The sequence below is a fragment of the Nelusetta ayraudi genome, unplaced genomic scaffold (assembly GCF_046127955.1).
Source record: "Nelusetta ayraudi isolate G7.1 ecotype Tasmania unplaced genomic scaffold, CSIRO-AGI_Nayr_v1 ptg000094l, whole genome shotgun sequence".
Classification (NCBI taxonomy): Eukaryota; Metazoa; Chordata; class Actinopteri; order Tetraodontiformes; family Monacanthidae; genus Nelusetta; species Nelusetta ayraudi.
This window is the reverse complement of record NW_027466144.1, coordinates 2,584,188-2,611,117: the sequence shown is the minus strand read 5'-3', so window position 1 is coordinate 2,611,117 and position 26,930 is coordinate 2,584,188. Positions and strand designations below refer to the sequence as shown.

Here is a 26,930-nt window from a genome sequence, read left to right as displayed (position 1 = left end):
AGAATTTTCTTCTTCTTCTCCTTCTTCTCCCCCCCCCCATTCCCAAGTGGGAACGAGATGTCAGTGAAAGCGAGAATGATGCAAAAGGACGCTGGCGCTATGGAGTGAGTCAGATGTCAAGCCGGTCATCCAAAGTGTCCACCCACCCACCCACACGCACACTTACACACACACATACGCAGGTAGGAAGTCACACACACACACACACACACACACACACACACACACACACACACACACACACACACACACACACACACACACACACACACACTGTAAATCCTCATCAAGGCTTGAGCATAGAGGGATACGTGTTTAACAGACCCACAATGGAAGTGGGAAACTCCTCTGCAATTGAAAATGAGATCAGTGGATTATGGTTTTAGGCTTAAAGGGAGCAGGTTTAATTATTATTAGGTCAGATTTGTGTATCAAATCCCCATTTGAATGTATTATTTTAATTTGAATGCACGCTACTACTTGAATTCTAGGCATTGCTGCTCTGATCGATTTTTGAATCATCCAGTTACTTTGAACTCAACCGTGTGTGTGTGTGTGTGAGAGAGAGAGAGAGAGAGAGAGAGAGAGAGATTGGAGCTCTGCACAGGTCTGCAAGGTGTCAGAGTTCTAAAGATGTCACATTTCACCATCAGTCACAAGTTAGTCAGCCAGGTGGAGCATAAGAAAATGGCCACAAAAAAGAAAATAAAAAGCCACATAGGACGCCACTGTGTGGTTGCGTGGAATAAAGAGTGCACCGAGTTAGCGATCCAACTGATGTCACTCCAATGGAACAAAGTCAAGACGTCAGTGAGGAGATAATCAAAAAATCAAGGGGATTCATCCCCAGTGGAGACGTGTGAACATCTTGCTACGGCCAAATCAGAATCTCGGTGCTTAACAATAGGCGAACGACGCCGCCGATGGCGCCATATGGCGAGCACGGTTTCAAGTCGGGAAGCGTCGTCACCGCCGTCTCCTCGCACGCGCACTTTTTGAGTGGGACGCGGCGGAGATTGCCAGGCGGCAGATGAAGCGCTTGTAGCTTCGCGGCGCACAATAACTTGAGCTCGCCGCCTTTGTTCTTGCGGTAATTAATACACCAGCCGAGTTTGATCCTCACATCTATTGATCTAATCAAATATGGCACGCCATTTCCAAAAAGCTTTGTTCATGAAAGACATTCTCATGCAAATCAAACCACAGCGAGGCAGTGTTAAATATCCATCGTTCAAGATCACACATCTCGCCGACTATTTTTTCCTCCTCCTACCCCTCCCTCCCTCTCTTCCTCCGCCTCCTCCTCCTCCTGTGCTTAATGTCCCTTCTTACTTTGATGGAGACATTTATATTGAAAAACAAAATCAAAGGGGCTGTAATAGATTATGCCAAATTATGAAGTGATGGGGAGCCCGCAAAAAAAAAAGAAGAACACTTTTTAATTGAGTTTGTTAGCATGTGAATGTGATTGGTAAAGGAGAAAGGAGGAGAGAAAAAAAAGACAAAAAAGAGTAAGAGCTGCGGAAAGAAAAGGAGAGCGAGCGAGAGAGCGGGTCCTTTAAATCCTATTTCCCCAGATGAAGGCTATGCAAATGACCCTGAAGAGCTGAACCCAACCTCGCACTCCAAATTCGGCGAGGGCCCGTTTAATTAGTATTTTAATCTACCCCAATGATTCCACTCTGTCCACAATGTATGCAGCATTTCATCTAATTAAGCACGCTACTTTTAGGGTAATCATCCATCTCTCCCTCGCTCTTCTTCTCTGTCCGTCTCTCCCCTCCACCCCATCCAAACCTACCCGCCCTCCGCCCCTTCCTGGTTAATAAGGTTCCCGCAAACATTGATCACCCCATGATCTTCATCCACGTGGCAGCAAAAGGAGCACATCCCATATCCAGGTGACGGCCAGGATGTGACATGGAGTAAGTCTGTTGTTCAAACAATCCTTTCAAAGTGAATTGAATTTAATGTCTTTTCTTTCATTCTCATGACTATTGACATTGCAGTTTCCCACTGAAGGCATCAAAACTACGTATGAACACACATGGAATTATGTAGGAAACAAAAGTGTAAAATAACTCCCTCAATAACATGTTTTATATTTAAATTCTTCAAAACAGCCACCTTTTGAGTGGCTGTGTGTTTTTCTTTGCCGCATAATTACATCTTGCTCATATATTTGATGTCTTCACTATCTACCTGCAGTGTAGAAAGTTGTAAAGACAACAGATAAGATATAGATTTGACTGGTGGCGCATATGAGAAAAATCAGTGTGCGATGCCGCCCCTGCGTTTAGCCTCTCGTGTCGCCTTTAGGTAGATCGCTGCGGTACCTGCGTGATCCCGGAGCTATTTAGGATGGGGAGGGACGCGGGGGTAATGAGCGAGGTAATTGGGCCCAGCTGGGTGAGGTCGTAGGTGGTCGAGGGAGGGAGGGAGGTGAAGCCGCCGAAAGGTCACACGGTGTTTTTGGTCCTAATGAGGACCCCTCTGGGGACGCCGCACCTCGCGCGCCGAGCTGGTAGCCCAGGAATCGACGCACGCACACGCACGCGCCACGGGCACCGTGCGTCTGATTGACAAGCTGACATTAACCGTCTTACGGTTAGAAACCAAAGGAAGCCTGAAGGTCAGTATTTACTTGTAAATCAAAGCTGAGGACTCTCCAATCAGCTGGCTGCCAGAGGACACTTTAAATGGAAATACGGCGTCATTAGAGAGGAACTAGATGGTTCTGGTTCGGGGGTGGGGAGAAGGGGGAGGGGGGGTCCAGCCAATAGGCTGCCAGTTCCGTTGCCCACTGTACACATAATGGCCTGGCCTCTCGCCGTACTTCTCTCTTTTTCTCCACAAAACACACACACGCACGCTGATTTTGTGTGTGTCAAATTAGCCGCCAAACAGCCCTGACAGACTGTGGAGAAGAGGTGTCAGGTCTCATTTGAGCGAGCTTTCCGGCCGCCTTTAAAACCGACATCGTCTTGGGCTATCTGCTCCCATGTTTAACGCTGGGGGGGAGGAGTTGATTCCTGCTGCTCCGCTGATCACGTGCGGCCTCAGAAGAAGAGAAGAGAAGAGAAGAGACTTGGAGAGAGGGCTCGTCCATGTGAGCGCCGGCTCTCCTGCACTTTAAGTCCGGATTGCGAACAACAAACGCGAACAACTGAGTGGGAACATTCAACATTTAATTCAGACAATGCACCGGTGACCCAGCAACCCACCCACCAGCTGCGACCCTGCGGTTAGAAACAAGACGTGCAGACAACAACATCATCTGCATAGAGCACAAACAAACTGAACCCTCTTTGAACCAGAGGCAGCACAATTAAAGCAGAATTAGCAGATTTCTTGCTAAAAAGGTTGCTAATTTGATTTGATTCCCTTGTTGTGCCTTGGAAAGAAAATAAAAAACAGATTGAAAACAATTGTTGACCATTTTCCCTCCAAGAACAATGGATGGAATGATGGATCTGATTCTGACAAACTAGAAACCAGCAGAAAGGACATCATCCTGTTTTGGGTTTTTTTAATACAATGTCGTTTTAACGAAGCAGCGTGTCAGAGCAGAAGCGTGAGCAGAACGTTTCCTCCTGCTGCTGAGTCACACGGCACTCAGACAGAAGGCTGCTCTTCGCGCGAGGCAGACAAAAAGGAAAGGCAACATATCTGTGTGTCTGCGAAGAAGAAGAGCATATTATTTTCATCTGTTTCTGCTGCAAAATCAGAAGAATGAGGCGGCAGTTTTTAACCGCAAGACGCTCTTCTCTTGTGTGAAAAGTGGCTCAATTCACCGTCTTCGTTTATTCCTGTTATTCCTTTAGTAAACGCTTGCGCTCCAAAGCTCAGGATGTGTTTGCGGCGACCAACCGCAGCTTGGTGAGTTGTCAGATGTGTCAAAAACTGGTCAACTTGCACTTTTTCCCATTGTAAAAAGGTGATTGTGCAAAAGTTTTTCATCTCCTGCTGGAATAGCGGGGGAAAACCTTCATTAAGGACTTGTTGACGGGGAGGGAGAGGCCACTTCAGCTGACTGAAGCATCTAAAACGTCCTTTGACAGAAACACCCTGCAGAATATATAAGAAAAAATAAAAAACAAAAGCACAGACATTTACGCTCCATTTTATGTGACCCTTAAATGACTCGGCAGCATATGCGCGCATATCGCCGCAAACGTGTCATTTGATTAAAACGTCGCATCTCCTGCACCATATGCCCCCCCTTCCCCCTCCGTCATCATCATAGATCCCAACGGCAATTCAGAAATGATTATCATGGAGCCATCAGAGCCTAAAGTCGCGACGTATACGTCCATTTTCCCTGATCTACGACGGTTGGCTGCCGCCGTTGTTGGGTTCTGCGTCTGTTGCGAGACGAATCGCGGGGCTGCTGGTGTTCTGAGGCAGGAGGGGAGGGGGTGGAGGGTGAGGGGGGGCACTGTCACATGATCATAATGTCGCCTCCGCCGCCAAGCGGGGCTACGGAGTTGACAAAATGCATATTCCTCCGCCGCCGCCGCCGCCTGATTGATCTGTTAATATTGAATAACATCCACATCCATTCCATCTCCCTCCCTCCCTCCCTCCCTCACCACCCCACCAACCCTCCACCGTTCCGCAGGTTGTCCATTCGCCACTTCCATCTCTCCATCCGTCACTCCAGCCAAACAAAATGAAAGTGTTTATTGCGGAGGAGGGCTGACGCTCACGCCTCTCCGCAGCCGTTAGCCTTATCAGCAGGCAATCGCTCCAATATTAAAGCTGCCATTCCGCCCATCACTTGCCTACCCCACCGCACATATGATGGCCGCCTCTACCTATCAGAGGGGGGAGAGGAGGAGGAGAGAGGGGAGGGAGGGAACAGAGGGAGACACACCTGATCCCCCCGGCAGATAAGGAGCACAGCAGCCCATTTTTCAGTCAAAATCAGAGGTGGGAAAAGGAATAAAAAAAGAAAGAAGAAACAAAAAACAAAACAATATTATTCCCTGGTAGCTGAGAGTGACGGGAACCGCCGCTGACTTCATTACATGTATGATACACGCAACACGCATGTGACCCGCCCCTTCCTTCCACCATCCTGCACGCGGCTGCTTATCAAAATGTAAATCAGGGCCCAGATATTGTTGTCGCCTTTGTGCGGCTCTTCTGCAGCTGCTTGGAAATTCCTCCCAGAGACAATATTGCACGGGAGGCACGACAAACCTAAAGAGGTTGTTGCGAGCGCTCGGGTCTGCTTTTATTTATTTATTTATTTAAACAGAGAGGGGATAAACACGTGGCGTGTAACTTAATATATTCGACAATGCGAAGAAAAGCAGGCAGATCGTCCCCCCGCCCCTCCTCCCCGGGGCTCCTCCTCGCGTTGGTTGCGTATCAATTGTTATTCTGCGCCGTGCGGCGAAATCACCGCGGCAAATCAAAGCGAGGCGCACCTCGGAGGGAAATCAAAACAAACGGACGAGGCGGGCAGCGCAGACGGAGAATGAAACACCGTGAAGGCAAACAACAAAAAAAAACTCAAAAAAAGCAAAAACATGCTTCTACGCTGTTAGGTGTTGTGGTAATATTTGTTATATTTATGTGAAAGGTAAAGGTGTTACAAAACATTTAAGTCTTCAAAACAATCAATTTATTTAAATGCTGGATTAGACACAGAGGAAATGTATACGGTGTTTTTCTTCTTCTGCTCAAGTAAAAAAAAGAAAAGAAAAGAAAAGCAAAATAGTCACCTGTCGTTCATAGTTATTTTAATATCAATAATCTAGAGGCGCAATTAGACACAACTCACTGCGGCAGCCGGTGTTAATCCCCCTCAAAATAAACAGCGGGCGGATCTTCTCCTCCGCACAGCTTTCACTGCGACAGCCATGACATCATCGGGCCTCCGGTGCCCAATCAGCCGTGCCAGTCATACACCGCCACGTCTGTCACATGGCGGGAGCGTGCTGTTCGCAGCGGGGGGGACGGGGGCGGTGGGGGAGGGGGAGGGTAAGGGGGGCGGGACCCCGGCTGCCTCGCTGTTTATTCGCCCCTAATCGATCGCTTCCTGCGGATTAGCCGAGCGAGCCCCGAAAGCACAGCGACTGCTGCGATGCAGCCTGAACTGCAGCGGCGGCCCGTGCATGATGGCGCCCGGGGCCATCAGTGACATCATAGTTAGTCCACCATGAATAAATACACTTCGTACTACCCTCAATACGACACCACGGCTTTAGAATCCATTGAGAGTCACACTTACACATTACATCACCTTCATACAGGTGACCTAGACATTTAAATCATAATTAAGCCTCAGTAACTGAGGCTACTGATACTGTCAAAACTTAGAAATAAAAGGCAATTTCAACAAAGTTTTAATGAGTGTTACAATAAACTGCGCATTGTTGCCGACTCGTACGAGAGACCAACGAGACGATAACGAAACAAACTATTGAACTATTAAGTTATTAGATGATTGAACACCGTGGTGCAGCTGCTGAGCTGATGCGCCACGGTGTTCACATTTTAAACTGCAGATGATTCGGCAACTAAATCTCCTCCTTCAGCTCTAAGATAGCGCCATAATGTAGGGATGCGGTCGCTCTTCAAATTCTCAACCATTTCAACATGCGACACGGGCGGATAAAGATCAGCGTTGGTCTGCCGTCGGATTCCGCAGTGGCCTCGGCGGTCAGCGGCGCCGCAGAACCTCTCCCACCTTCAAACACAGGCCGCGACCGCTCTTCTGGGATGCTTCTCTACAAAATGGCCGAACGGCCGACCCTCCCACCTCCCACCTAGATGGGGCTCCCCGGTGTATTTTGCATGCAGACACACTGACACGCTGGCAGGCAGAGCCTCAGACGCCCAGAATATGTGCTTCTTTCTTGGCCGCCTACTTGGTTCATAGATTGCGGCTGCTCCGACGCCGCGTCGAGGAGGCATTTTCGCCTTTGATCGGCGCCGACAATGATTTCTTTCACGGACTGCAGGAGACGGCGGCAAATGACTCGGATGGCGGCGCACCTATAGATGTGGCCACACAAAAAGCCCACAACAGGATGTCACTCGGCGCCCCCCACCCCCAGGATGGAGGACGATCTATCGATGTGCATCTGACAATCACTCGAGAATAATATTGATTGTAATATGGATATTTTTATTTTTATTTTTTTTTTATTTTTTTTTAAAAAAGGATGGGCGTTGAAAATGAAAAATGAGGAATAGGATGCACACAGCGGAAGCAGTCATGGTTATCAGAGTGTTTGGAGGCATGCCCCTGGGCCTATGGATGACCTTTCTCAATAACACATGCTGGCGGCTCTGCGTTTGGCAAGACACGATGCAGAGGAGGGGAACATTCACGGCAGCCTTCAGGGAAACTTTAACATGAAACGTCTTTTTGCCGCCGCCTCTAGAGGACACCGCAGCTCTTTGTAAAGGAACCATGAGCCATACACACACGCACACGCGATGAAAACATTACTCAAACATCTCCCCGCCGGTATAAAAATAAATAAAATAAAAAAATTACCCCCCAAAACAATTTGAGTTTCGGAGAAAGATGGTTAATTTCTCCCACTGCTGAGTGCCTGTGTGATACGAGATGAAAACATCTGGAAGTCTGCCACCATCTGAAGGGAGCCTACCGGGGAAAAGCTTATTGGGGGAGCTGATAGAGACTCCGACACAGAGCTGCATGCACGCGCGCACGCACTGCTGCTGCTGCTGCTTCCCCACTGAGGGAAGTCTTGACAGAGCCGGCCCCACCTGTCACCGAGGCAGCAATTATCCTACAGGTTCTCTCAGTGGACCATCTCCTGCAGGTCTGCGCATTACTAGCCACATCAGTGGGCACACACACACGCACACACGCACGCACACGCACACACGTTGTAACTAGAATGTTTCGACTGCGCTCGACCGCTGGTGCTTTCCATCCACAATTGGCTCTCTGCGAGCTAATGGCTCCGACAAATCGCAGCCATGCGCACGTCCTGCTCACGGCGAGGAGAAACACACATGATGCATTAGTGCACGGTGCACGCGTGCAAGAGAGAACGCTCCCGCTTCTGTCACGGGCAAACGCCACACCCCCACAGTCCAATATGGCGGCCCATTCATTTCAATGAAGTTGCTCACCCGGCGCATACGCCCAGAAAGTTTTTGACTACCGCATTACTGGGCCCATAGAGCAATGAGCAGCAGTGTCACTTCCCATCATGCCTCTGTAACTCACATGATCTACTTGGCCAATCAGAACAATCCTGGAGAACTGGTCACTTACAGACACGTCAGGACTCAGCCATGGGTTTTTTTGCTGCAGTACCTGGAGTGTCCACTGGGGAAAATTGTCACACCGCCATATTGCCAGTCCGGTATCCAGTTCTTTTAAAAGACAAGACGGATGCTAAGAAGAAGCAGAAGAAGAAGCTGAAGAAGAAGAGGAAGAAGAAGAGGAAGATGGAGAGATGAATCGATGAACATGCAGAAGGCTGGTGGGAGGGTTGGGAGTGTTGGGGGAGGCTGCGTGGTGGTGGTGGTGGTTTGGTGGGTTTCAGCATTACCGAGCACCGAGCCAGGATGTGAGCTCCACTGAGTCAGGTAATAGCACAGGCAAGAGGACAGGGAGTGGGGGGGGTTCTATCCCCACCCCACGCCCCCCACACCCCCAGGAAGGAAGCGATGTGTAGCACACTGGTTTACTGGCTGCAGGCCCCGGGAGTGAGTGTGAGGAGCAGGTTTGGCGGCGAGGAGGAGCTGTGAAGGGTGATTACGGAGAAAGGAAAATATGAACCCGGCGTGCCCTCATTACCGCAGATTTGTTCCGACTGTCATTAGGAATCACAAACGCCATCACTCACGTCGAGAGTCACGGGCGAGAGGATGGGAGTGTGTGTGTTGTGTGTGTGTGTGGGGGGGGTGGCGGAGGCTGGGTGGCAGGGTGGCAGGGTGGGAGGGGGGAGCGCTCGGTGGGCTCTGACGGATATTGAGCGGATTAGATCTGAAAACAGGTTCGGCGGTGAAATAATCGGGAGACGCGATCCTGCACGTGCAACGCCCTGCGTGCGCTCGGGCCCGTGGACAGTTACAATTGCTGGGACTCAAAAGTGAGAAGTACCAGGGTCCTGACTGGGAGAAATGATACAACCACCCCCAATTAGAAAACCTGCACATTTTTTTTTTAGGGGATAAATTTGTTCTAGGATGTTGTTGTTGCTGCTGCTATTGTCCACACACTACGCAGTCTGGAAAAAAACCACGAAAGGGACACGCTCAAGTGAGCTGCCAAGAATCAGCTCTGGTCATAAATAACCCATGAGCAATTTAGTCTCGGAGCAATCCGTGCAGTGGTTTGGTTTTTTTTCTGTTATAAACATTCGATTTGTAAGGGAAAATAAAAAAGTGAGACAAACAAAACAGAATTTTACAAAAGAGCCTTGTTGTCTAACTATCGACTGTGTCGACTCCCTCGTCCGGCCCGTTGGTCAATGGGAGTGTTTTTCCTCTGTAACTTCTTCACTTCTTCTTCTTGTCAGAGTTAAAAAAAAAAAAAAACACAGAGCAAAAACGCCATCTTTGCCTGGAAGGATTTTCACGTTGAAGCGCTCCTGACTTTACACAAAGCGAAGCACGCCGCCGTCTTCTATCGCAAGAATATTCCAGCCGCTAATGTTGTAGCAACGTCTGAGCGCCGTTTTTCCTCCCCTCCCCCTTCATCTCCTTCCTCTGGGAGATACTCAAACTGCTCAACCCTGGGTCCTTCCATCCTGCTGGACTCTCTCTCTTTCTCTCTCCCGGCGGCGGCGAGGCACCCCGGATGCTAATCCCACCGCACCGCCTTCCCGCGACACAGCTGGGAGCGGTGGGCGTAAAATAAAGGTGTAGCGCAGGTGTCAGAATGACAAATATGACATTTCCCTTCTGAGACTTGATGAGATCTGATATTATCCTGAAATCAGCCTGCACGAGGCATCACCGGAGCTTTTCTTCTTCTTTGGGTTTTTTTTCTCCACCTCCTCCTCCTGCTTGTCATTACTATTGTGCTTGGGGGAAGGAGTGTGATAATCACTGCTGTCACGGCTTCTTGAGTGTGGCGAGTGTGGATACGGCGCTGCGGCGCGATGATTAAATGTATACCGCACAGACGGGCAGCTATGTTTTTATTTTTTCGATATCGCCATCGATTTTTCCCAAACGACGGCGGAAACGATTGCCTGCGTGCGACGACGACGACGGCTCCCCCGAGAACAAACTCTTCTTCCAGCCGCACAAACACACCTCCCTGCCTTTTTAAGGACACCTGTTGGGCTGCACGGCTCATCTCCTCCTCATTTAGCCGTCTGTCTGGCCTCCGTGGGGCTGATTACCGGCAAGACTTGATTCCAGTCGCGCTGCTTATCAGTCTAATTAGAGCTCCTTGCAGGTGACTCGCAGGAAGCTGTGAGTGCCGATGATTTGCGTGGCTGCGCGGCGGCGGAGGGAGGGAGAAGAGGTGGTGGTGGTGGTGGTGGGGGGGGTGGAAGAAGAGGAAGAAAAAAAAAATCGAATGTAATAAATATGAAATAATAAAGGGGGAATGTGAAATGGGTTGAAAATTGTGACAGATTGCCCGTGGAAAAAAGCCGTTTCCGCGCGGTTCTCAAGGCCTCTCCCGGGAACAGGAGGTGCCTTCAGGTGCCATAATAGAGTATTTTGCATGGCATTCATTTCCAAGTGATGGCAACAGAGGGGGGGGAATGGAGGGGGCGGCATCTTGACGAGTATCCTCGGGTACAAAGCGGCGACTGTCAAAGAACGGCGGCAAAATTGAGAGAGGCTGTATGGCTCGGAGGAGAGAGGGCCTCAACTGGTGCGACGAGGAGAAGTACGGGTGGGGTGGGGTGGGGGGCGATTTTGGAAACGTCAACAACAGCAACAAGAAGAAAAAAAGAGAAAAGAAAGAAAAAAGAAGGAGAAAAGGGCAAAAAACGAAAGTGGAAAGCAGCGGTGGTGGTGGAGGAGGAGGAGGAGGAGGAGGAGGAGGAAGTCGGGGACTGAGGAGGAGGAAGCAGCAGCAGCGGGAGGCTCGGCAGGTTTTTGCAGGCAGTGTATCAGTCACCGGTAAAAGGTCACTCGTCTGCTGTTCGCACATCCAGGTGCTAATGTAACACCTCTCACACCTTCCTCCCCGCTTTCGCCCGCGTAGGTCGGCCTGCTGCCTGCGGGCTTGGTGGGGCGGTGGGAGACTGTTGTTTGCGCTGGTATAATTTGCCATAATCCCCCCCATCCACTCCCCAACCACACCCCACCCCTCTGTTGTGGCCTTAGCGCAGGTAATTGGACTTGGAGTGCGAGCCCGAAGTGTAGGTGTTTCCATGACCAGTTGTTTATTGCGATATTTAGGTCTTGCGCAATTCTAGGGGGAATGGAAAAGCAGCTAGTAACTGAGTGCTTTAAACCATGGCAGCTTAATTGACACTCGTTGAAAACGCCTTTAAACGCCTTTAAAGTCTTTATTTCAAGAGCAGGCTGTGTATAAGCAAAGAAGCCATAAATTTTAGCTTTTCTAGCGGTGAGCTGCTCTTCGTTCAGCTGACAGACAGATGGATGCTAACTACACTCGTTGCGATAGTCATGGCTCAGCGAAAAAGTCAATTTAAAGACAATTCTGAAAGACAAGAAACACACACACACACACACAAAGAAACACTACGCACTGCCGTCCAGCCAAACCTGCTCATCTATCTATGCAAACCTACGGCTGCAGGTACTGCAGGCAATGGAGGGGCGGCCCCGTGCTCTCTCCCGCCATAAACGGCGATCACATATACGGTATTATCCCAGACGCTCGCCGCCATTCAGAGTCAATCTGAGGTGGAAATTGAAGTCAAATTGAAAGTGAGTGTCCCTCAAAGAGAGGCATGAGATAGGCAGGAGTTATCACCTCGGCAGAGAGCCCGGGGAGACACGGCGCTCCCTCTGTTTGCCGTCCAGCCTGATGCGCACGGGCCACTGACCCATGACAGTCAGCCGGTATCGATTTAAGAGGAGGCAGAGGACACGCGGAAAAGAGGCTGGGAGAGGGGGATTTGGAGGGGAGAGGGTCTGGAGAGGACGACAGGAAGAGATGAAAAAACAAGTGAGGAGGCCGGGGAGCAATATCCCTCTTAAAACTTATCCATAATTCATTTACTTCTCTTTCTTTTCTCCCTTTACACTTTCCCTTTTCTCTCAGACGGAGGCTCGGCGGGCGGAATGATCATTTATAAGGGTGGGATTAGCGGTGACCTATTTTGAAATGCATCCCCGTGGTACTCTTTTCACACAAGCGCGCGCACACACAAGCTTCCTTGCCACGGCCGCGAATGTAAAAAGATTCGCCGCCTTGATGGCATTGTGCGGGGGAAGAAAGCGTCCCCGGCGTGAACAGTGCGAGGACGAGAGAGAGAGAGAGAGAGAGGGGGAGAGAGAGAGAGAGAGAGAGAGAGCGCGACAATCACTCCCGAAACGTGGAATTACAATAAAGTGAACCCGCTGCCGCCGCCGTTTATTGATCATCGCCAGCGCGTTACTGCCAAGGACGGATCATTTGTGGGCATTGATCGCCAACCGGAAAATGAAGCGGTCCGCTAAGCGGCGAGGGATGGATGAGGAACCTTAAAGAAGTTGACACTTTCTGTGCGCTCGCACACACTCGGAGGATGGAAGTGGCGTCGACGCGATTGTGTTACGTCACAAAAGCAGCCCTCTGAATAATTTTCTGAACGCTTAATTCTTGTTTTGGGGGAGAGGGGAAAAAAAGTATGACTGCAGTTGACCTACTTCACGCTGACATTAAGTGCAAATTTCGATTTTATTCACGCAATTTCGTCTTGGGGAAGAAAAAAAAAATTTTTTCTCCTCCGTACAAAAGAACCGACACTCACCTGCCAGAGATATGTAATGTGGGGCGCATGATTAAGGGGCAGGCGGCGATGGAACACTCTTGGCCCCTCCGCGGAGGATGCACGCCGCTCACAGCTGCGCATCGCACGTTGGCGGCGCAATACAGACGTGCACCTGCAGAGCTCAATTGCTCTGACAGCTTTGTAGTCGGAGCGCATTTTATGTGTTCTGCATGACAAGATGCACGGCAGCCGCTTGCATGTGTACGTAGCAGCTGAGGGCGCATCTTGGCACCTCTCCTGCAAACTGGTGCGTCTCTCGTTCGCAGCTGCCAACCAGCGCAACTATTTCTTGCCATTACTTGGACAACAAAAGAGGTTTTAGTGTCTTAATAACAGTAAAAACATCATATACAGCTGGAAAAAAAACAACGGCGTTATTATTGAACTCAATGTTGGATGAAGTGGGTTACCACCCCCCCAACGTTTCCGTCCCTGAGCTACATGCCAATCAATAGCAATAAGAGTTTTTGTTTTTTTCCCCCTGTGAAAAATGCTTTAATTAGTTTATCCTTTATGGTATTTTTGATTTGTGGCCTAAATATAACCAGAGGCCAGGCTGACAGACAACGTCTAATCATTTCATCTCCCAACCTTCAGACTGCTCCATGTCGGGGCAACAGTGTGGACACGAGCTGCGTTTCCACGGTCCATGGAATTGTGCAAAACCTAAATATTGCAATAAAAACCTGGCAATGTAAACGCCTAAACTTCAAAAACCTCTCACAAATGACTAAAAGGTTTTGACGCTCACTAGTCAATGAAAACACCTGCAAATCGCAATTGTACCTTGTTGAAATGTTAAGAAATATTGCTTTTATTTTGCGAAGATATAATGGAAACGCAGCTATTGTTTGATATGTTTACTCATCGATGGAGAGCGCATACATTATTATATTTCGGGCCTGTTTGATGTTTGAGGTGGTGCGAGAGCTCAAAGGAGAGCCACCCTGTCAGGGGATGCACAAAAGGGAAGTGAAAATTAAACATCTGTCTTTGCTTTGTTTTTTTTTTCCCTTCCTCCTTTCAAGCTCGGTGCCAAAGAAAGCTGGCGCTACACCTGGACATGAATTAAAGAGAGACTACTTGTAGGAGAGACGAAGGAAGGAGGGTGAGGTAGAGGATGGGGTGAGATTTTCATGTCCCCGAACCCCCATATGGAGACACTCACAGGGTCAGCGGGTCAACGGCTGGCTCGCTGCACACACAGGTTTGCCATCGACGTCGAGTTCAGTGTGCACGACGCACAGCATCGTGTTCAATCACGTGGGAGAGCGGCGGATAAAGGTGTAAACACTGTTCAAATTTCACTGTTGCAGGTCAGGCAAAGTCCTCAAACTCTACTCTTTTCAGACAGTGGTGATTCTCTACAGAAATATATACACACACACATATATATATAAATTTATATACTGTATAATTATTCTCAAAGAGGAAGTACAAAAGCAAATAGTGCTTTGAAGACCGAAAGCCTGAAATGTCACCTACTCGCTTTGAAGCTGCCTGTGCTCTCTTTGTTTCTCTACACTTGTAGCTCAGTGAACCAGTGGCAGAGTGCGCTGCGTTCAGGGGCCAATTTAGTGCAGATGTTCTATCAAGAGCAGGAGAGAGAGAGAGAAAATAAAAAATAATACAGAGGTACAAACACATGCTTGTGAACTCAGACAGTGATATACTGTAGAAGCAGTAGTGTACGCAAACACAAGACAGAAACGCACACAAGCAAAGCGCTAGCAGCAAATAGTATGGTTGTCTCCCCCTTTCGTACTCAAACCCTTTGGTGGTTCAATCATTTTAAGGGTCTTGTGCAACCTCTTTGATGCACTTGTCCGACTCCATTAGTTGCCACAAAAACACAAGACGTCTCCTCGCATCTCGGTATTTACCTCCCTGGAACTCAATGAGCTTTTTGCTGCCGTAGCTCGAAATTCTGTGTTTTTATTCAGTCGAGGCCGGAACACAAAGCACAGCATGCAAACACACTCACAGGTTGTTTTATTCGCTGCGTCTTGCTAATACCGGGTACCTAATTGCGTGGCGAGTGTATGGAAATAAATAAATAAATAAATAAATGTATACACAGTGCATATTTACAGTTGCTAAAATAGATTTCTAAACTTGCCTGCTTCGTGAAACTTCTGAGTTTTTCAAGTAACGTTACAGAACGTTTCTGAAGAAATGCAGCACACCGAAGTGAGAAAGCTTCACTCTTGTTGAATTATGACTCATAGCAGGAAGGTGGAAGAAGCTCATTTGCATAGCTGTTGTTTTGTTGTGCAAAAAACAAAAACAAAAAAAAAAAACCTGCAGTGGACAAACGCACAAGTGGCCGCCGCTCTCGACATGAGGGGGGGATGTGAGAGGATGAGGGGCAGAGGAGGAGGGGTCAGCGTTGGGTGGAGTGGGGGGGGGGGCGCGACTAGTGGCGGCGGAACCGAGGAGGAGGTTGGATTTTCTGCTCGACGTGGTGCCTGAAGCGGCAGCGTGGAACAGGCATTCAGTGGCGTCTGGCGGACGGCGTGCGGTGCCTTCAGCTCCTGCCGGTTGATGAGCACAAAGGACGTAGAACTTTCCCAAAGGTAGCCGCTTTTAAAAGCCAATTTCATGGTCTGCGCCAACAAAAAAAAAAGAAAAAGAAAAAAGAAAAAAAACATTTAATCTGTCATTCCACTTTGGCGCATTCAATTCGGATGCTGGGAAATTTAAAAAACGGCAAAGAGGCAGCTAATTATTGTTGCCAAATGCGACGTTCCCCCTCCCCCCCGCCCCCCTTTCGTCAGTTCGTATAAGACACGAGGGCGGCGAGTCGTGCCGTTATTGAGTCAGCCACCGTCTGTCTAGCTGCGTTTCCATGACCTCTAGAGTTGACGATCAATGAAAATACCTGCAAATTGCAATTGTACTTTGTCGAAATATTGGAAATATTGCTTTTATTTTGCGAAAAACTGTCATGGAAACGCAGTGTGTGCGCGCGTGTGTGTGTGTGTGTGTGTGTGAGAAAACGTGTTGTCGCCAGGCCTCCCGCATCACTCAGCTGGATCATTCGATCACAGCGGGGGAAGGAATGAGGGGATCCTGGAGTCCGACGGAGACACGGTGTCATCACCGTGAACCCAATAACAGAGGCGGTCAGTCCGCACAATTTGGAGAGACATAAAACGACACGTCGTCCCCGAAACGCCGGGATTGCCACCCAGTTCTACTGCAGTTTGCTCTCGGGGCAGGCGGGCGGGCGGGCGTGCAGATGCGGTGACGTCATCGAGGTGGAAGATTACGGGGGGAAGAAATTGAAGTTGGAGAAGGTCAGAGGAGCAGCTCAGACACTCCTCACATGCAAAGACGCTGCTTTTCCTTTTCTCACCCATTCAGATCTTTTTGCTTTTTCATCAAATGAAAAAAATACATGCTAATTTCGTGTGTGTGTGTGTGTGTGTGTTTCTGAGCTCGTGGTCTGGCTGGTTGTCTCTCTCTGATCTCCCAATTTGCCTCGCCTTTCGGCCCCTCCCCTCCCCCGCTCATTAATCTCCCACTCCGTTCCCTGATAGCTCGCGTCTCGTCCACTCGGAAGGGAAAAAAAAGAAAAAGAAAAGGGAAAAAAAAAAACCCTTTCAATTATTCATGCCTGTTTTCCACAAATACCTTGGAGATGGAATTAGCAAACAAACAATGCCAGGCGACACTAATCCTCGTCTACAGCAAAGATCCTTTAATGCACTGGAGATCTGGCCGGCTGTTGACAGGCACCTGTTACTGTCTTTCAGCCGCTTCGCAACAGCAGTGTTGACACAGTAAATATGTTTACAGGAGGCGGCGCGGGCCTGACCCCCCCCCCTGCTGGCCCGGCCGCCGAGGTGCGGCTGGGATAGCGCCGAGGTGGGGGGAGGGGCTGTGGACCGAGGAATAACGAAGTGTACGATGGCGTGGAGAACGAGGCGAGGCAGATAAAGGGGATGAAGGAGACGTGTAAGACACTGGCCAATTCGCCAAACGATTTCACACACTATGTTTTCCAGGGGGGAGCAAAAATAAATAAATAAATACATCAAAAAAAGCTGCTGGTTCTGAGGAGCGGGATGACAAGGATGGAGACTGGAGATACTCGGACTCGTTTTCCAGTTGCCGTGAAGCCACATTTATAATAACCGCCTTTGTCAATTCCAGATTTCTCTCCTCCTGGAGGCAACGCAGAGGAGTCAGCGAGTGGAGGGAAAACAAGGATAAAAGCCTCGTGACCTTGGAATTAAAAAGACTTCTGAGACCCTGACAGTCATGAAAGTTTTCTTTTTTCCTCCCTCCCTCCTTTCTTTTTCCCCCCCAAAAAAACAAAACAAAAAACGATTGGCAGCGTCGTGTGTGACTCACACATCTCTGGTTATCTGGCATCCTGCAGCGGGGGCACAGCACAAACACGCAGGCGCACGTCGGGCAAGCGCGCTCGCACACACACACACACAAAAAAAAGGAGTAAAGTGCAGAAATTGCAGGCTATTCGTTGCAGAGGACGCTGGTTTCTGCGACGGGCGGTGCACAATTGTTAAGGAAGACAGAAAAGTGAGATGAGTCATATCAAATAAGCATCAACCTGAGTGTGTGATTGTGTGTGCGCGCGTGCGTGTGTGTGCCCTCCAGGAGACAGGAAGATGATGCAAGGCAGCCTAGCAGCGTATTCTGCCGAGACTCAGAGGAGAGGACTGACGGTTTAGACGTCTGAGAGCTGGGCTTGTGCAGGGGGTGAGGGAGCGGGGGGGCAGGGACACACACACACACACACACACACACACACACACACGCACGCACGCACGCACGCACGCACGGGAGCTTTCTCACACACTCATGCACACAGAGCCAGGGGCGACGGAGGAGAAGAGAGTGAGGAAGACTTTGATCACCGAACTGAGCACATTCAAGCACTCAACCAGAGAGGGCAGTCGGTTGGTGAGAGAGAGGAAGAGAGAGAGAGAGAGAGAGGAGAGTGCCCAGGGAGGAGGAGGAGGAGGGTAGGACGAGGAAGGGAGGGCGAGGGGTGAGGAGGGGACCGGAGGAATCGGCCTGTTTTTTTCCTCCCTGACCTGCACGCTGCTTGATACAGACGTTGAAACGCCGCAGACGGACCGAGCTTTGCCGCGTCGAGAGTGAAATAAAACATTTGAGGAAATAAAACAGAAGACAACGGGTTGTAGCACACACTGGCTTTCAAAGACAACATGCATCCGATAGTCAGATAGACAGACACAGACAGATAGATGCAGTAACTCAGTTATGCGCGCACACACACACACACACACACACACACACACACACACACACACACACACACACACACACACACACACACACACACACACACACACACACACACACACACACACACACACACACACACACACACCTGAGACGCAGGTGGACGGACTGTTGCGCTGCCTTTGCGTGGAGTAGCGGGTAATTACCGCTGGCATTTTGACAAGTGTTTGCCGGAGCTGAAGGTCAACTCCGTCCGCGTGGCCGATCTATGCTAATCTCGCGCAGCTGGAGAACAAGGAGGAGAAGAAGGAGAGGATGGCAGCCGGAGCTGTTGAGCAGCAGCCATCGTGTTTTCCCTCCAGAAGCTGTTGCATCCACGAGAGAGGAGAGGGGAGTGTGTGTGTGTGTGTGTGTGTGTGTGCGTGTTGTTTTTTCAGTGCACGGTAGAGATCATAAGAGACTCGCAGGTCTTCCCACAGAGAGCAGAGAACAGACAGACAGACAGACGAGTGGAGGAAGATGGAGAAGAGATATATTTAGAGCGCCTCGCTGGTGTTTTTAGAGCAAGACAACAGACGGACTGTGGGAGGACGACATTTCACATCTGCCCGGAGAACCTCCTCCTCCTGGCTTTAAAAGCCTCCGTACTGGAATCAGTTTTCAGACGCGTGCTCCTCGTCGAGGACTCGGGCGGAGCGGCCTCGGCCCGCACTTCTCACGTTTAGCGCGTTTAGCCTCTGTTTGCAGCCCTCTGTCGGTTTTCTAGCTCAACCGACACTGTGCATCTTCCACGTGCGGAAAGGTCTCAGGGTGCCACCACCTTCTGTGACATCATTAAGGGATAAGTCGAGCGGGGTCAATCCCTCCATTGACTATTTAGCATTTTCATTGGCCGTTTTCCTCATTAACAATAAAAATGAAAACCTGGTTCGAACTGCTGCTGGCTGCACACAAACATTTTCTCATGCCACAGTCCCCTGATCTCCTTTCTGCTGCTCACCGTGTGCGTGCACGTGCGTGCGCACGCTGGTGAGAGACAGCGACGGAGGCGCAAACACGGCGGAGCGACATTGTCTCCGTCCACGTCTCTGCGTGCGTCCCTCGGGTGACAGCCGCGTGTCAGGGTCCGGGCCCTCTGCTCCAGATGGTCCCAGCCAGTCGCTCCCAGGGTCCCCAGGCTCCCAGCCACTCATTGACCAGGGGCCGCGGTTCTCACGGCCCGGGGGCCCACGGACTTATTGCTGTGGCCTGGCCTCTGGGGCCTTTGGGGCCTCTCGGGGGCTCCGGGGTCGTCCAGCCGTGACAGCCCAGACAATAGTGAGTGTCCTCGGCCAGCTCCCCACCCACCACCTACCAGCCTCCTTAACACACACATTTACACTAACTCGCGGCGGGGGGGAGGAGAAGGGAGGCTGGTGGACATCCTTGACCCCAGTTGCTAGACGGTGTCCGTTTTGGTGACACGCAGTCAAAGGAAGAGAAACCTGCTGACCGGTTTGGACGGCAAACAAGCAGAGAAAGATGGAGAGAAATGTCAGAGATGGGAGTGAATTCCTGGAGGTGGTCCAGAACAAAAGATCAAACTGACAAAGAAGGACGCAAAGTGGAATGAGAAGGGAACACACTCTGAGTAATGGAAGTGGATCAAATCCATCTCTAGCAACGAGACGTCGCTCCGTGTGCGGAGGGAAAAACTAAACCAAGGTGATTCAGATGCTGAGCGTTTTTCTGCGCTTCCACAAAATGGAAGGGGAGGCGCAAGAATGTGAAATGGATTAATTAACAAATGAACAAACAAATAAACACATTGGAGTTTTAAACAACAAATCCCAACACTGGTTTCAACAGCCCGGCTTCCACTTCATCAAATATTGAATAAATCATTTTCTTGGCACAGCGTGAGCACAGCTGCACAAAATAGTCACACACACACACACACACACACACACACACACACACACACACACACACACACACACACACACACACACACACACACACACACACACACACACACACACACACACACAAACACGGACACCCACAGAAAGCCTTGTAGTTTTGATAAAGCAGCAGCTTTCCCTTTTGTTTTGGAGCCGAGCAGGGATTAGGCAGTGCCAGTCTTTGTCCTGCCGTTTTCCAGTTGAGCAGAACACAAGAGTCTCTACCTCCACTAATACAGTCGGACCTCCCAGCAGGCCTTTCACCGCACAGCCGCTAAGAACCTGCTGCAAAAGATGCTTTTCAATGAGTTATCAAATCTCCTCTATACTGTCCGTGCCTTTCAACCGAGCCCCCTTTTGTCTATTCATGGCGCGGAACTGACGGACAGATAGACGGACAGTGGCGCGAACCGCCGCCGCTACCGCCACCACCACCACCACCGCCGCCATCGCATGAGCCTCCTTCACACGCAGCGCAGTACAGTTGGGGTAGCTGCAATAAAAAGATTTACGGCTTGGACAACAACTAACAACTAAAGTAAAAAGCAAAAGCCAGGGCAACATGCTGTCGCCACGGGCCAAAGTGCAGTTTATTCACGCTTTGAGACGTTTGCAATCAACGCAAAACTCTTAAAAAAAAAAAGAAAAAAGAAAACTAACTAAGGAGCGTTGCTTCTTCTCTCTGCGCTCGGCTTTGGATTAGTGGAAAATCAAATGTTCCTTGATGCTCGCAGAGCAGAGCGGCCGTTTAATATTCCTTGACATTTCCCAGAGGATTTTTTTCCACTGTTTTGTTTATAATAAACGAGTGAGATGAATTATTAAGTAATGACAAAAAAATGCTCATTAGCAGTTTTTTTTTTTTTGATTTTTTTTTTTTTTTTTTAGTTGGTACTTTCAGTTGCTTTTATCCAATGAGTTATGTTTTTTGCCATTTTTTGTGCCGTGCTCGATGGAATTGGGTTAATGTTTCCTTCAAATAATAATAGTAATATAAAAACATTGACAGCGACTGGAGCGCTCCATCAGCGGGTGGGGGCCGAGGTCTTCTCACTGGGGGGCTTTGAGGTTTAACCACATCACACAGCCCAAGACCAACCCGTGCTGGTCGGTACATTACTGTAGTGTTGCAGTCAAGACCACACCAACCGACCGCACAAATCGAGAGTATCGAGATCGAGAGCAGACTACGAAATTTGGGGTTCAAGACCAAGACAAGACCAAGCCTTTATATATCAAAGAAAAATACCAATAAAACAGAAAAAAAAATGAACAGACCAAGACCAATCTTGAGTACTACAACCCTACATTACTGATGCTCAACTCTAAAATGTGTTTTCTTTCTTTGTCTTAAATGATATCAACCCTGAAAACAAAAGTGACAGTAGTATAAGCTTTTGCTGTTCCAGCACTGATGGCCCGCTGGGCATGCGCTCTCAGCAGGCCGCGCATTAAACTGCAGCGGCGGGGGGTTTTGATGAGTTCATTAAGAGGCCGCGTCGTTTATGCACAGTCACACATAAGGCGACGGTCAGGGGGGATTACCCAGGTGGCCGCCGCACGCTTGGTGTGCAAGCCTTCTGTCCGATCACTGCGCCGTGCCAAGCGTCCGTGTTTGAAGTTGAACTTGTACCCAGAGAAGTTCCAGTTGTTTTTTTCCACTGCGGCAGGACGGTGGGAATACCTGTTAGATGGGTCAATAATGTGGCCCAGTCTGAACAGAGCCAGATCCCATTTGGACACTTGCTAAAAACAGTGTGGACAGTCAGCCCTAAAAATCTGATTTGAGAATCCAATTTCTCAAATCAGAGAAATCGGATTCTCAAATCAGAATTGAATTCAAATCAGGATTCAAATCAGATTTGAATCCGATTCGCCTGCAGTCTGAACACAGCTTAAATTTCACTGCAACTGCACATCCTGTCGCGCATCTTTTACAAATGCCCACTCAGGTGCGCTATGTTCATAATTCATCGGCACGGTCCAGGCTGACGACGGTGTTGACTTAACATTTGGTCTGACATTTCAGTCGACGCTAATGCCTGTCATTAGCTCTCTCCGCACGCCACCTCATCAAAGTCGGTGGCGCAAGAAGAAGGGGAACAAAGAGGGGAAGAAGGGATATGACGACGACGCCATCTACAATATTTGCCCGTTTTTTTGCAAAACAAGTGCAGGCGCTGTACGGTGTCATCTGATGAGCGCACAAAAAACCTCCCACTCCAAAGCCGTGAAAGTACCCCCCCACCACCACCTTCACCCTGGCTTAGCCTTTCTTGCGGTAAATCTCTTCCATCAGCCGTCATCCGGCACATCCCTAATAGGAAACAGGTCGTGGCAAAAAAAAAAAGAAAGAAATGTTGCCGGCCCAAAAGACTGAAGCAGCAACACATTTCGGCCAATAACAACACCAGCAGCAGCAGCGTGTTGATTCCAGTCGGCTGATATTGGATGATATTGACTGTTTCGGGGAGTATCGCTGCGTCTCTCAAAGTCATTTCCGACCGAGGCAAGGACACCCGCGCGTGCGTGCACACACACGCACACTCAGACACACACACTTTGACACCAGTGGCGGGCAGACTGGAGTGTCGACAATGAGCAGGAGAGCGGAGACAGTGCACACTGACAACCCTGCTTGCTGCGGGTGACAGCTCTCCATCAATCTGCATCAAACAGCAAGTGTGCGTGCACGGCGCGGTGGGCGGGGGGATGTGGGGCACACACACTCTAAATGATTACCGGGTGCAAACTTGCTCTGACTTGTTGTCAGGCTGGTTGAGGAAACAAACAATCGCGCTGACTGTAAACGTGCAGCAAGCAGGAGGAAGCTGCGTGCCCTGCAAGCGCTCATCTGCGCACGCACACACACACACACACACACACACACACACACACACACACACACACACACACACACACACACACACACACACACACACACACACACACACACACACACACACACACACACCCCTCTCATCCCCCCTGTAATTGACGGTCATCTGTCAAGGCGCCGGCGTTGATAATCTTCTTGGGGCGACACGCCGGAGGGTTTGTCTGTACAAGATGAGCAGCAGCCCGTCTGCCTTACTGTACGTGAAGAGACTAATCTGTGCTCTCATTTACCCGAGCGGCGACGTTGACAGAGCGGTCTGGTCCGGCTGCAAACTGAGACGAGTTCGCATCCAAGAGGTTTTACGGCCGCAGGGCGGCGGCATGCCGGGCAACAAAGAAATAATGAAATAATATAAAAAGAATTGACTTTGCTCACCTGCCACCTGAACCAGGTCTGCTGTGCTGACGTTCTTGGGGTTGGAGCCAATTCTGAAAGTGAGTGCCGGGCCCAAGACGCTGTAAGGGAAAAGGAAAACAGTCGTATTAGATTGCATTAGGCAGCAGCCTTGGCGAGCACAGCCCAGCGTGAGGCCAAACACTGGTGGAACATCAGACATATCTGCGGTTAATGTAAAAGTCTCTTATGACCAGACACAGACTTTGAACTGACTTTGAACATATTTTCACTTTTTCACTTTAAATCCAGTTTCTTTCTTTATGGAAGGCCTCCACTACAAAGTTTGACAGTGAAGTGTCGTCAAGCACTGACAGTTTCTTGCTCCTGTGCAAATTGGGAACTTGTTGAATTCTACAGCCCAGGGTCAAGTGGCGACCTTAAGAATAAGTGGTATGCTGAGTTTTTGGTGGCTGATGGGCAAATGTTCCCATCTATTTCACAGAACTGAACCATAGGGGGGCAAACAAATAATCCCATGCTGCCAATAATTAGAATTCAATCCTATTGCGATGCCAAAATAAATGCTGAAATAAATACAGTTAAATAGAGAAAGAATAAATATGAGAACTATAAACTATGCAGAAGAGCTGTCGCTTGTTGGATGTGCCAGATGTCACGTTTCTGGGAGGAATGAAAATATCCGCCGATACCTGATCCTGTTCACTTTGAATCTGGCCAGAAAGTACAATCATCACCGTGTTTGCTTTTCATCTGCAGCTGCCTCAACGTTCTGGCTGCCTGGTCAGAATTCAGCCACAGTCTGCTCTCCTCTGGAGCAGAACAAATATCTAAGGTCCCTGAGGTTGACAATAAAATGACAAAAAAAATACACTAAAATTCTAGCGACTCCGCCAGAATCTGAGAGAACTCCCAACATCAGCCTGGAAATCCGACCTTGTTTCTCTGATGAAAATCATCATTCTGATCTGGAGTCCTAAATGTGGGAAAACCCAAATGAATAATAATTGCGCAAAAGCAAAGCCCTGAAAATAAAATCAGACTTTCCTCGGGAGCTGAAAGAACAATTAAACTTTGAATCCCTGCCGGGCTGTGCATTTTATGACAGATTTCAACATATGCACATCATCCCCCCATGAATGATGAAGACCCTGTCGGGGCCAATCAGTGACAACCGTGGCAGCTTGTTTTGAGCTGTAATTGTTGTTCCCCAATGGGCCAATCAGGGTAATTCTAAATGCTACGGAATGTGTCGGCGAGATCGTTTCTCTCAAGTTTTCATTTATTTGTTTATTTTAATTAAAAACTTGGAAAAATCAAATGAATGGTCTGAATGTTCTGAGGCGGCGCTGATGAGCTCGCCATCAGTCAGCGATGCATCAGTTTCGAAGAGATGTACAAACAGATCATTCGGTGACAGTGTGACATCTGCATCTGAAGCCTTCTTCTTCTTCTTCTTCTTGCAAACCGTGTGAAAAATTCAAGTCTTACGCAACCCTTTAATATTCATGCACATTTGCTTTTCGCTCTGTTTTTGATTTGGCTCAATGCAATATGCATTTCAGCTCAACAAGCGGTGTATCTTCACTTTGGGGACACGGTGCTCATGTTTTCTTTTTTTTCTTTTTAAACACAATGAGGCTGGCGTTTTTGTTTAGCTTGCCACTGCTGGCTTTAACTTGTGCCACGAAACACCTGCGGCTGGACGGATCCCGCTATAACAACTGAAAAACAGTTGTTTGTATGTCTATGTGGCTGTGTGTTTCACTGACACTTTTTATTCCACGGTTTGTTTGTTCTTGAATGTTTTTATGATGAACAAATGGTGCCGGCAAGGAAAGCATTTTTTTTTTTTTTTTAATTTGGTCGCACTTTGTACAATGACATTCAAGACATTCTGATTCTGATTCTGAATGTGATCACTGGAGGCGGAGAGTTAAGATGTCAGCGAGACCTCCTTCTTCTCCTTCTTCTCCTCCTCCTCCGTGTCTGTTACATTATGCCCGTCGCATCCCGCATTTTCCGCCGTACCTCAGCAAGGGGGGGGTTGGAATGATCAGGCTGCGGTGAGCGCCGTGACCCGGGCCCACTCACCATCAGTCAGCCCGCTACACATTCAGCTACACTCACTCAGCCACAGGGCGATGTACTGTATGAGCCCATAGTGAGAGACAGACGGAACCAACCTTGCACCCATGCATGCACACACACCCACAGGTCTCTGAAAGGAATATGTCCCTCTCTAATGGCTTCACCTGGGCTCTGTTTGCTCTGGTACATGTTAATATTTCCACAATCTTTACCTCCCCGCCCCCACCGCTGCCGTCCCACGCCGGGTGGATGTCCGTCCCCCGCCGCCGCCTCCCATCCTGACGCATCTACAAGCCGACGTGACCCACGTTTGAAAGCAGAAAACCCTATTTGAATATGCGAGGAGGGACGGGAGGAGTCACCTCCCGGAGACCTCACACCGTCTCTGGTCTTAAATGGCCGCGTGTGGTAGTGTAGTGGCAAGCAAGCAGCTTGGCGGGATTGTTGGGTAAGGCTGTGCGTGTATGTGTGTGTGTGTGTGTGTGTGTGTGTGTGTGTGTGTGTGTGTGTGTGCACGCTGGTTCTTTCATTTCAAAGGCTGAATGGTAGCCCGTTCTTGTGAGTGTGCAGCCCACTCCCCCTAGTGTTGGTGGCGGGCAAAACACTTACGTCATCTGGAAAAATGCCTCGCATCACATCACATCAGTCTCCTTCCTCTCCCTGCAGCCTGCTATCATCATGTAAATCTATTTCAAATCTCCTTTTTCAAACCGCTCTGATTGCGTCGCCGGGCTCGGACTTTAATTGCAATGCAAAGCGTCAGACGGCCTGCGGCGGCGGACACCTACGGCCCTCCTCCTTCTGCACAAGCCTGAGAGTCGCTCTCAGCCTCGCCGCTTCTTGTCATATTTGAGTATCTCTTCCCTCGCCCTCCCCCTATCAGGGCTCATCAGAGCAAGAGGGAAGCGGGCAGCGGGCCCCCACCGTAGCGGGGGCGGCGCGCTCTGACCCGGCGCTCCTCGCTCGAGCCGCCGCCGCATTCAGACGGAGGCTTTCAAAAACTCACCTGCCGCGGCCGCGCACTCGCGTCGGGCACAATGGGGCCGCACCGCGTCTCCCGTCTCGGCTCTCGTCAAAGAAAAAAAAATGGGATAAGCGAACGCGACAAAAGGAGATTTTTTCTCTTGTTTGCCGTCTCCATGGAGCGCCATCATCAATATTAGGTGTAATACGGTGTGAAAGCCGCCGTTTAGGGCATCTGCCGTCGGCAGAAGCGCAAGGGGTCAAGGCAGCAGAGCCTCACATGCAGCGGTGGGGGGAAACAAAAGTGCACCCCGAGTGCCGTACTTGAAATCCAATTTCCTTGCCTTTTACTTAAGAGGAAAATATTGTACCTTCCAGTCCACTCCATTTCTTATTTAGTTTTTGAAAGGCACAGCTACAGGTTGGGGGGGGGGAGAGGGAGGGGTTGGATTCTCACGCTTAAAACACGGCTCAGCCGCTCTCATAACAGACATCTGCTGAAGAAAAACTAGTGTAGGGAGTAGAACGGTC

At 49.5% G+C, this 26,930-nt stretch overlaps 1 protein-coding gene across 5 annotated transcripts in view; it reads right to left on the bottom strand.

The window, feature by feature from the left end:
* ptprn2 (protein tyrosine phosphatase receptor type N2) overlaps positions 1–26,930 on the bottom strand; it is a 115,907-nt gene that overhangs the window by 58,018 nt on the left and 30,959 nt on the right. For all 5 annotated transcript variants that reach the window (XM_076047469.1, XM_076047466.1, XM_076047465.1 and 2 more), the window contains exon 10: positions 23,367–23,446. In XM_076047469.1, the coding sequence (XP_075903584.1) occupies positions 23,367–23,446 (80 nt within the window). The remainder of the gene's footprint in view (positions 1–23,366; positions 23,447–26,930) is intronic.